The sequence below is a fragment of the Lontra canadensis genome, unplaced genomic scaffold (assembly GCF_010015895.1).
Source record: "Lontra canadensis isolate GAN:19392208 unplaced genomic scaffold, GSC_riverotter_1.0 scaffold11, whole genome shotgun sequence".
Taxonomy (NCBI): Eukaryota; Metazoa; Chordata; class Mammalia; order Carnivora; family Mustelidae; genus Lontra; species Lontra canadensis.
Window position 1 is genome coordinate 4,198,371 of NW_022631005.1, and position 10,816 is coordinate 4,209,186.

The 10,816-nt window shown below is 36.9% G+C and overlaps 1 protein-coding gene across 2 annotated transcripts in view; it reads right to left on the minus strand.

Annotated features, from left to right (window-relative positions):
• SESTD1 (SEC14 and spectrin domain containing 1) overlaps positions 1–9,576 on the minus strand; it is a 94,345-nt gene extending 84,769 nt beyond the window's left edge. For both annotated transcript variants that reach the window (XM_032856026.1, XM_032856025.1), the window contains exons 1-2: positions 9,497–9,576; positions 5,601–5,709 (exon numbers count right to left, since the gene is read on the minus strand). In XM_032856026.1, coding sequence (XP_032711917.1) covers positions 5,601–5,709; positions 9,497–9,551 — 164 coding nt within the window. In that variant the 5' untranslated portion in view covers positions 9,552–9,576. The remainder of the gene's footprint in view (positions 1–5,600; positions 5,710–9,496) is intronic.
• Between the last annotated feature and the right edge of the window lie 1,240 nt (positions 9,577–10,816).

Genomic DNA, 10,816 nt, shown 5'->3' on the forward strand with positions numbered 1-10,816 from the left:
ATGGTCTATTGATAAGAACATAAAATGGTACCAGGACTATGGAAAACAGTATGGAGGTTCCTCAAAAAATTAAAAATAGAAATACCATACAGTCCTGTAATTTACTAAGGGGTATTTACTCAAAGAAAACAAAAATACTAATTCAAAAAGATATATACACTCTTATGTTTATTGCGGTATTATACACAAGTGCCAAGATATGGAGGCACCTGGGTGGCTCAGTGGGTTAAAGCCTCTGCCTTCAGCTCAGGTCATGATCCCGGGGGTCCTGGGATCAAGCCCCGCATCAGGCTCTCTGCTCAGCAGGGAGCCTGCTTCCTCTCTCTCTCTCTCTCTGTCTGCCTACTTGTGATCTCTGTCTGTCAAATAAATAAATAAATAAGTCTTTAAAAAGGGGTGGGGGGTGCTGAGTGGCTTAGTGGGTTAAGCTTCTGCCTTCCGCTCAGGTCATGATCTCAGGGTCCTGGGATGGAGCCCCACATCCGGCTTTCTGCTCGGTGGGGAGCCTGCTTCCTCCTCTCTCTCTCTCTCTCTCTCTCTACTTGTGTTCTCTGTCAAATAAATAAATAAAATCTTAAAAAAAAAAAAAAAAGAGCCAAGATATGGAAACAACCCACTGTTCAGTGATAGATGAATGGATAAAGAAGGTGTGTGTGTGTATGTATACACACATATATATAATTAAATATTACTTAACCATTAAAAAAAGGATGAAATCTTGCCATTTGCAACAACACAGATTGACAACAATGCATGGACAACATGGAAAGGTTATTATGCTAAGTAAAATAACTCAAAAAAGAATGACAAACGCCATATGATTAACTTCTATGTGGAATAAAAAAAAAAGAACAAACAATAACAATAACAACAAAAAAAAAACCAGACTATTAAATACAGAGAACAAACCAATGTTGCCAGAAAGATGTGGGTGGGGATATAGGCTAAATAAGTGAAGGAGATTAAGAGGTACAAACTTCCAGTTATAAAATAAATGTCATGAGGTAAAAAGTACAGCAGAAGGAATATAGTCAATAATATTGTAATAACGTTGTGTAGTGACCACATTTATCATAGCACTGAATACAGAATTTTCAAATCATTATGTTACAAACCTGCAACTAATATAACACTGCATGTCAATTACACTTAAAAAATATTAGCAGTTGCAAAATGAGTTATAGGATTCAAATAATAATTTTACCATTTTAAAGAATTACAGAACTAAACACGGCGGTTCTACTCCCCTTCATAATGTATGTTAGGTCATTTCTATGACTTTGTTGTTAAGTCTGGTTGGTTCCTTCAATTTGCATATAATGAACACCTGACTCTTCAAAACATTTTTATTGACGTTGTGAATATGGAGATAAATAAAACATTGTTCTGCAAATATTTAAGGACCTCACAATCTGCTAACAGACTGTAATTTGACTACAAACTACTATGACACCAAGCAGAAGTAAATATAAAAAACAATCTAAAAGCGTTACCTGAACTTAAACTTAGTATTCAGGTTAGGATACAAGTATCCTGATCCTCTCTTTTCTTCTAAGCCCCCTAATCAAGGATCTGAAATAAAAGCAAGCTTAGGGACAATCTGTGTGAAAAAGAATCAGGAAATGCCTCCATTGTCAAATGTGCTGGGCTACCTGTTTAAAATAAATATATATCGGAGAGCCTGGGTGGCTCCGTGGGTTAAAGCCTCTGCCTTCAGCTCAGGTCATGATCCCAGGGTCCTAAGATCGAGCCCCACATCGAGCTCTCTGTCCAGCAGGGGAGCCTGCTTCTCCCTCTCTCTCTCTCTGCCTGCCTCTCTACCTACTTGTGATCTCTTTGTCAAATAAATAAAATATTTTTTAAAAATAAAATAAAATAGATATGTATCAAATAAAATATGCATGAAGTATAGATAAGAAGCTGAATAGTTTCTTTTCATTTTTACAAAACTTTTTAAAATCTAAAGTTACCTTCAAAATATTAACGTGTTCATTGCAAAAAGAGACCACTTTGGGGCATGTGCTCTAAGGAAGGGACCAGACAAGCATCACTGCTGGACCTGTCCTGAGACAGTCACAGCTTGGGAGGTGTCAAACTTTAACAGCAGAAGACTGGGAGACACAGCAGGGTCCCACAAATAAAATGAAGACATACTACTAAAATGAACAACTTTTGAGGCTGAGCACAGTCTAACAGGGTAAACTTAAAAACAGTTCCGGGATGGAAAGAGAGATGGATAAATGAATACATATGTGATCAAGTCCAATTTTGGTTGGAAATTTCTAAGTGAGGGGCATAATAGTGTTTACTATACAATCCATTAACCTTCTCAGTGCATTTGAAATTTTTCACAATAAAATGCTGGGGCAATTATAATTGAAAAGTAGTTTGGTGGGCACCTGGGTGGCTCATTCAGTTAGGTGTCCAACTCTTGATTTCAGCTGGTGTCATGATCTGAGTCGTGAGTCGGGCTCTGCATTGTGCGTGGGGCCTGTTTGAGATTCTTTCTCTCTCTCTCCCTCTCCCCATCCCTGCTCTAAAAAAATAAATAAAATAAAAAATAAAGTAAATGCACTTTTGAGTGGTAGACATTTTGAAGGAGAAAAATCAGTTTTTCAGGTTACACCTAATAAACTGTTCTCCAGAGTTGCAAAGAAGAGCTCAAAAACACTCCAGCGCTCTAAGGAAATAGAAAGTACTGATATAAAGAGCTACCAAAGTTATAGGAGGCTACTGCAAGAAAACAGAAGGTTAACAATTCAAATTAACAAATATTTGAGGGCTAAAACCTTGCAAAACAATTTTCAAAAATAAAGTATCCAGGTATCTATTCTGCCTTGCTAAAATAAGTTCTTTCATCTTGCTTCAATTCATATCTTCTCTATTAGCTGGCAGGTATGTGTAGATATGCAGAAACTGATTCATAATTTACACTGGAATAGCATATTATGTATATTTATCTAAAAAAAAAATAATTTCAATAGCGTACACTATTTTGCCCTCCATTGTACTTGCTGCTCATACACCCAGAATGAACAGACAAAAGAGGTGAGTGAAACTATTGGTCTCTTAGCCTGCCTCAGTCACCCAGTGCCCCTTATAATAGGAGCAACCTGCTGGGCTGAGTGTGAGTCTCAAATATACAAGCATGCATTTTCTTTTTTTTTTTTAATTTTTTTAAAGATTTTATTCATTTATTTGAGAGAGAGAGAGAGAACATAAGTGAGGGGAGGGGTAGAGGGAAAAGTAGATTCCCTGCTGAGCAGAGCCCAGGACCCTGGGATCATGACCTGAGCCAAAGGGAAACTTAACCAACTGAGCCACCCAGGCACCCCGTAAGCATGCACTTTTTTATTACAAACTTTATCACAAGCTGAATGTGTCTTCTGGAACGTAACCTCAGTGACACATTTCTCCAGTGTCCATGCTAGGAAAACTAGCATGTTCATGAAAAAACAGTTTGTAAGTCTCTAATCTCTAATCCTTACTTAGGCATTTTTCATGGATAATTTTGACTATCAGTAATTTGTATAGTACATTCCAACTTCAGAACCTAACCTCACCTCACCTAAGATTCAACTATACTAAATTCTATTCATTTGAAATATTAAGAGCTCTGGATTGGTGTCAGCAATGATAGATTCTAGTCCCAGCTCTACTACTAATTAGCTGTGTAATCCTGGGCAAGTAACTCTAACCTGAGTCTCAATTCCCTCGTCTACATAATAAGACAGTTGGTTCAGATGGCCTCTAAGTTCACTAACCACATGTAACCATCTATGAATCATGCATACTTTTTTAGAATTTGTTAGCTGTACTCCAGCTGGTATCATTTACCTAGAAACAGTTTGTTATTTAATGGTGAATAATACAAATCAGCATTCAGCTCAGAGTTATTGAAGGTTATTCAATACTAACACACTGTCAGTTCTGCTAACTTTCCTTTCCAGAAAGTAAAAAAAAAAAAAATTGAAAATTCTCACTTGAAGACATCTATTTCCCCAATACAGAAAAACCAATCAGCAAGAGAATCATTAAATTACAGGCCAATACTGGAAGCAGGTATGATTAAAGTCAGTGGTTCTAAAATATAGTTTTAACCCTGTTCTCGGCAAAGTGGCTTAAAATGAAATAATCTATTATGCCAATAATGCAAATACGGGAAGAATACAAAGAACTGTTCTGACTAAAATGTTTAAAATTCATTAGCTGGAGCTTAAGAGCATTATATAAGAGAGTTTTGTTCCTTTTACCACCTCTATATATATTTTACAAACAAAAAAATCTGTCCTCATTCTCATTCTTTTTTTTTTTTTTTGAAAGATTTTATTTACTTATTTGACAGACAGAGACCACAAGTATGCAGAGAGGCAGGTAGAGAGAGAGAGGAGGAGGAAGAAGCAGGCTCCCTGCTGAGCAGAGAGCCCGATGCGGGGCTCGATCCCAGGATCCTGAGATTACGACCTGAGCCGAAGGCGGAGGCTTAACCCACTGAGCCACCCAGGCGCCCCCTCATTCTCATTCTTTATTGCAGTGGCTTGCAAATCTGATTGTAAATAAGAATTATCTGGGAAGCTTAAAGGTTTGTGAAGGATTTTTTTAAAAGATTTTATTCAAAATGAGCGGGGGGATGAGGGAGTGCAGAGGGAGAAAGAGAATCCCAACCAGACTCCACACTTAGCGTGGAGCCCAACACAGGGCCTGATCCCAGGACCCTGAGATTATGACCCAAGCCAAAATCAAGAGTCAGATACTTAAATCAACTGAGGGTCCCAGGAGCCCCAAGGAATTTTTTTTTTAAAGATCTTAAGTAATATCTACACCCAATGTCGGGCTTGAACTCACAACCCCAAGATCCAGAGTTATATGTTCCACCAACTAAGCCAGCCAGGCACCCCATTAAACAATTTTTTTTTTTAAACATCTGATGAGCAGACTTCCCAGGAACAATTCAATCAGAGTCTCTCAAGAGCATTAGAATTTTGAAAAAAAAAAAATCTCCAGATGATTTTAACACGTAGTCAGACTTCAGCCTCCAAATATCACATATAGAAGAGGAAGTTGGGGAGGGAGCTTATTTTTGTTTTTGAAGTGATGGGGAAGCTCAAGCAAAAAGAAAAGTTTGTCTGTCTTCACCCAAGAAATACAAAATCCAAGGATCTTTGATTAAAACATACACATTTTTTGCATTTTTTAAAATAAAAATGCTTTGAACTCCTAATAGCCTTTACTCAGTATATTAAAACTTACAGATTTATATCTATATAGTGAAATAGCTATTTAAATAAAAGATGCTTTCTGCCAAATTCACTTCTCTGTGTTTTCTTAAGTCGCATGGTACATAGATGCTCAGTCTTTGTGTTCCTTAAAAGTTGACAGCGCATACATTTTGGAAATCTGTATCACATTATCCAGTGCCTTAAAAGCATACAATAATTCTTTTATTTGGTGTTGTATCAGAAAAGACTGATTCTAGTGTTTTTAATTATAATTTCACTAATAAAAGCAGGTGACATAGCAACATACACCTTAATAACAGAAAACATTAGTAAGTGAATGACAACATATCAAGATTTTTTAAAAAACACCTATAGAGTCACCTTGGAATGCTGAGTAGGTAGTCTAAGGTAACACTCAGCTCGTCCATATTTGTCTGTTCCAGGCATAATGGAATTGTCAGAATGAGGCCACTCCGTCTGTCCTTTCCTCCTATTAGGAAAAAAAAGACATAAATACAACATGTAATAGGTATTAAAGCACTAAATAAATATGTTTGGGTCCAATGCTACTAAAACAAATAGTATTTAAGATATAAGTAAATAGAACTATCTAATAGCTGCTTATTTTATACATTGTAAATGTTTATAGTAGTATAGAAAAATTATACCAAATTTAGAAAGAATAAGAGAAAAAAATTCATCCATGAAAACTTCACTTAAACACAGCAATTATCATTCTGTTTAATTTTCTTCAGGCTGCTTCTTAATGTAATGAATTCATTGAGCTCCTACTGTACACCTAGCACTATAAGCATTTACAAGTAAAGTAAATTTCCAATCAACCCAGGAAGAAAGGCTTTACATCATAAGAAATAACAGTATGAAATATAAGTTTATCTGCTAGACTGTGTTGTATAATACATATAAAGTATTATAAAAAAGGATTTAGAAAATGAGAAAATGATAAGAGCTATGATAAAGGTGAAAAGCTTCGTAGAAAAGTTAAGACTTAAGAAAAATGGGCAGAATTTATAAACCAAGTTAAGAGTATTAGAATATTCTGTGATGAGGAATGATCTGAGTGAACTCACAGAGGTCAGACAGGACTTCTGCATTCATGAGGCAAGAAAGAAAGTTCTGCCCAGCAGTGAAGAGCACATGGGACCTGGCTGTGGAAGCCTGAAAGCCAGGCAGTGGAACATACTTGCATTTTGTGGATGCTCAAGCCCTCTCCAATCTTCCATAGGCATTAAAATCTAACTAATACTTTTATACACGCATATCTTCTGTGAAAATTCCCCATGTGACTAATTTTGACACTGATGTCCATTCTCTGACCCAACTGACATTTCTGGCAATTTCAGAAGCTTAAAAAACAGTAAATACTAAAGGTAAAAATTTTATATGATCTCTGGAAATCTATCACTAAAAACTGAAAGCTGTGAAGTAAAAAAAACAAATCCTTTGAGTGACATGAGGGCAATTCATGATGGACCAACCACAAATAATCTTCTTTTTATTAGGCTAACCTTATAAATTAATGACATTCAACCAGTCTAAGATGAATAAATGTAATTTTAAATGGTTCAACTTAATAGATATTCAATAGTGACTTCAACTACCTATGGTTTTTGTTCAAGTTTTGTTTTGTTTTGTTTTTTAAATGGATTGCACCCATGGTTTTCAAGCTGAATCCTTGAAATGATTTTGGTTTGAAAAGTTTTTCTCTATTATTAAAAAAGGCAAAAATTATTGGTTGACATAATAGTCAATAAAGAAAGTCAAGAAGTATGGGCTAAGGGAAATTTCATTTGCTAGTCAAAAATTGCTAAGCTTTACGCCTGCATTAAACTAAATGTGCAAAAAAGGTTCATATCTGTACTGCAGCATCCTGACCCACTGTGCATTTGTCTTCAGAGGACAGTTCTAACATACAGAACTACATTTAACCTCATGTCCTCAGCCTTCACTAAGGAACAATAAAATAATTACTAGAGTAAAAGAAAAAGCCAAGAGAAAAAAGATCTTCAAGGTAGATATGGCTGGGGTGCTTTGGTGGCTCAGTCAGTTAAGCAACTGACTCTTGGTTTCAGCTCAGGTCATGATCTCAGGATCTTAAGATCTAGCCCCGAGACTGGCTCCATGCTCAGCAGGGGGTCTGCTCAAGGACTCTCTCCCCCCACCCTTGCACATGTGCACACGCACCCACACCCTCTAAATAAATATTTTTTTAAAAAAGTAGATATGGGGGCGCCTGAGTGGCTCAGTGGGGTGAGCCTCTGCCTTCGGCTACCACGGTCTCAAGGTCCTGGGATCAAGCCCCGCACTGGGCTCTCTGCTCAGCGGGGAGCCTGCTTCCCTCTCTCTTTCTGCCAGCCTCGCTGCCTACTTGTGATCTCTGTCCAATAAATAAATAAAATCTTAAAAAAAAAAAGTAGATATGACAATGGAATACCACGCAGCTGTCAAAAGAAATGAAATCTTGCCATTTGCAACGATGTGGATAGAACTAGAGAGTATTATGCTTAGCGAAATAAGTTAATCAGAGAAAGAATTATCATACGATCTTCCAGATATGAGGAAGTTGAGGGGCAACGTGGGGGATCTGAGGGTAGGAAAAGAATACACGAAACAAGATGGGATCACGAGGGACACAAACCATAAACGAGGGACACAAACCATAAAAGAGACTCTTAATCTCACAAAACAAACTGAGGGTTGCCGGGGGGAGGGGGGGGACTGAGGAAGGTATGTGCTATGGTGAGTGCTGTGAAGTGTGTAAACCTGGCGATTCACAGACCTGTACCCCTGGGGCTAATAATACATTATATGTTAATAAAAATTTTTTTTTAAAAAGTAGATATGTCCAACAGAGTGAAATGCTGCACATAGATAAGTGTCATAAAGATGAAAATATGTCAATGATAAAGACTACAGAAGAATAATATCCACATAGCAACAGTGTGGGCAAAAAGGCATTTTCTTAAACTGGTGGGAGAAAGAGAAATTGAAATACTCTTAGAGGGTAATCTGACAAAACCTAACATAAATTTAAATGTAAATTCTCTTTAACAGCTCCACTTACATGGGAATTTATACTGCTAAACTTGTACAAAGTGCATGAACGATGAATAAGAATGTTTCCTGTAACACCATTAATATCAGAAAAGAATGGAGAAAACATCAGCATCAACTGGTAAGGAAAGAAGTTGTTCTTTAAAAAAGCAAATACAGGGACGCCTGGGTGGCTCTGTCAGTAAGCATATGCCTTCAGCTCAGGTCATGATCCCAGGGTACTAGGATTGAGCCCTGCATCTGGCTCCCTGCTCAGCAGGAAGCATGCTTCTCCCTCTCTCACTCCCCCTGCTTTTGTTCCCTCTCTCACTGTGTCTCTCTCTGTCAAATAATAAATAAAATCTTAAGAAAGAAAAAAGAAAATACATTAAATAAGGAAACAAGAATTCTAGTGGAATTCAATATCTTATTTTGTCCTTTATAATCTGCACTAGAAAAACATAGCAATTCAAAGAGAGATACAATATACTTTTTAAAAAAGACTGTTGGTAGCATAATGATCAAGACAATTATGATAGGATCTAAAGTAAAAGGGAAATAAAAAGCAAGATAAAAAAAAGTCCAAGTAACTCTAAACAGGCAGGCCATATAACCTATTCTAAAGCATACGCAAATTTACTCAATGATCCTTAATTCCAGATAATCAATATACCTGAAGTACCCTGCAACTAATAAAGTATCTTTCAGCTTCTCTCCAATTCTTAGCTGATACACACTTTAGGTTAATAGCCAGAGAAAAATTCAAGCCTGTATAAACCAATTTGAAGAGTAAAAAGTGAAAACCATGTAACTGGTATTTCCTAACAACTCCTACTGCACTGAAACTATCTCACAGGAAGATGGAAGACAAAAGTTATGATGCAGGATATCATAAAAACTAATTCTATATTTCAAAAACAATTATTTAGGTGCTGGTTAGTCAATTATTCTTGGCCCGTATTATTTCATTTTTATATAAAAAGATATGACATCTACCTTGCAGAGGTCATTTTAATCAATTATAGAGTAAATATTGGCCTGCCAAGTACCAACAGTGACAGAGGTGGCTCGCGCACAGCTATCCACTCTGATTAAAAGAGGTCTCAGCAATATCTCTGAAATGAAACCTTCACAGAAAAATGCATTTCTGTTGAACTTACCAAAGGAAAAAGTTTAAACAAATTTATATATCAAACACTTCCAGTTTTAAGAAGAAAGCATACCTGAAAGGAACGCAAGTTTTTTCTTCAGAATGGGTAGTATTACTGAGGCCTCCATTTTACTCCAGTAAACGTCCTCACTTCTGAAAACAAAGAAAGGTAAATGTTAACTACAAGAAAATAATTATTCTGTGAAATACATACTTATGATGGCTTATCCCAGGGGGTCTCAATTTCAGCATTATTAACATTTTGAGTCAGATTTTTTTTTTTTTTTTTTGGTAAGAATTGTTCTGGGCATTGTGTTTAGCAGCATCCCTGGCCTCTACTCATTAGAATACAAATAACACTCTCCCTTCCAGGCTGTGACAACCAAAATGTCTCTATAGACATTGCCAAATATTCTCTGGTAGGCAAAAATCACAGCCAGTTGAGAATCACTGGCTTCACTCTTTTTGTTATTGTTTTTTGTTTTTTTGTTTTTTTTAAAGCAGGCTCCATACCCAACATGGGGCTCTAACTCAGGTCCCTGAGATCAAAAGGCACATGCTCAACCGACCAGCAAGGTGCCCCACTGACTTAACTCTTCTCCGGAGCAGTACTCTTGGGGTAGAACAGTAGTAATTCAATAAATTCTTGCTGAATAAAGGAATGAATCAATTACTCAAAGAGGCAATCTTTTCTCTATTGCTCTCCTCCTTAATTATACAGCTTAATTCCAAATATCTGACTCTCCATTCCACTATTAAATAGCTATTCCTAAGATAAACCATAAGTGACTCTTAATCTCACAAACAAACTGAGGGTTGCTGGGGGGAGGGGGGTTGGGGGTGGGGTTATTATGGACACTGGGGAGGGTATGTGCTATGGTGAGTGCTGTGAAGTGTGTAAACCTGGCGATTCACAGACCTGTACCCCTGGGGAAAAAAAATATATGTTTATAAAAAATAAAATTAAAAAAAATAAATAAAAAAATAAAAAAAAATAGCTATTCCTAATTTCTCATATTTTTGCTTCTCCATATCACTTCTTATCCTGTTTACCTCAAGATATTTCCTAATATACTGTTTCAACTTTTGTCCCCACTGTTAACTGTCTCCATCTCTCCACAACCTGAATTTTTTTTTTAAATCTCCAGGGAAAGATCTGATTAACCCAGCTGATCTCCTCCTATCAAGCTATAATTCACTGTTCTTGGTTTCGTTTTCTAGTATTCACTTGGCCACAGCAAAGGGTTATGCCTAAATACAAAATGGGACTATCCATACAGCAAGGCCTAAGGACAAGACAGTTTCCCTTGAAAGGGAGCTTTAACAGTGTAGGCATCTGGAGGCTTGGCCAGCCCCATATACTATTAAAATAGGATTTTGAGGAGAGCAGGAC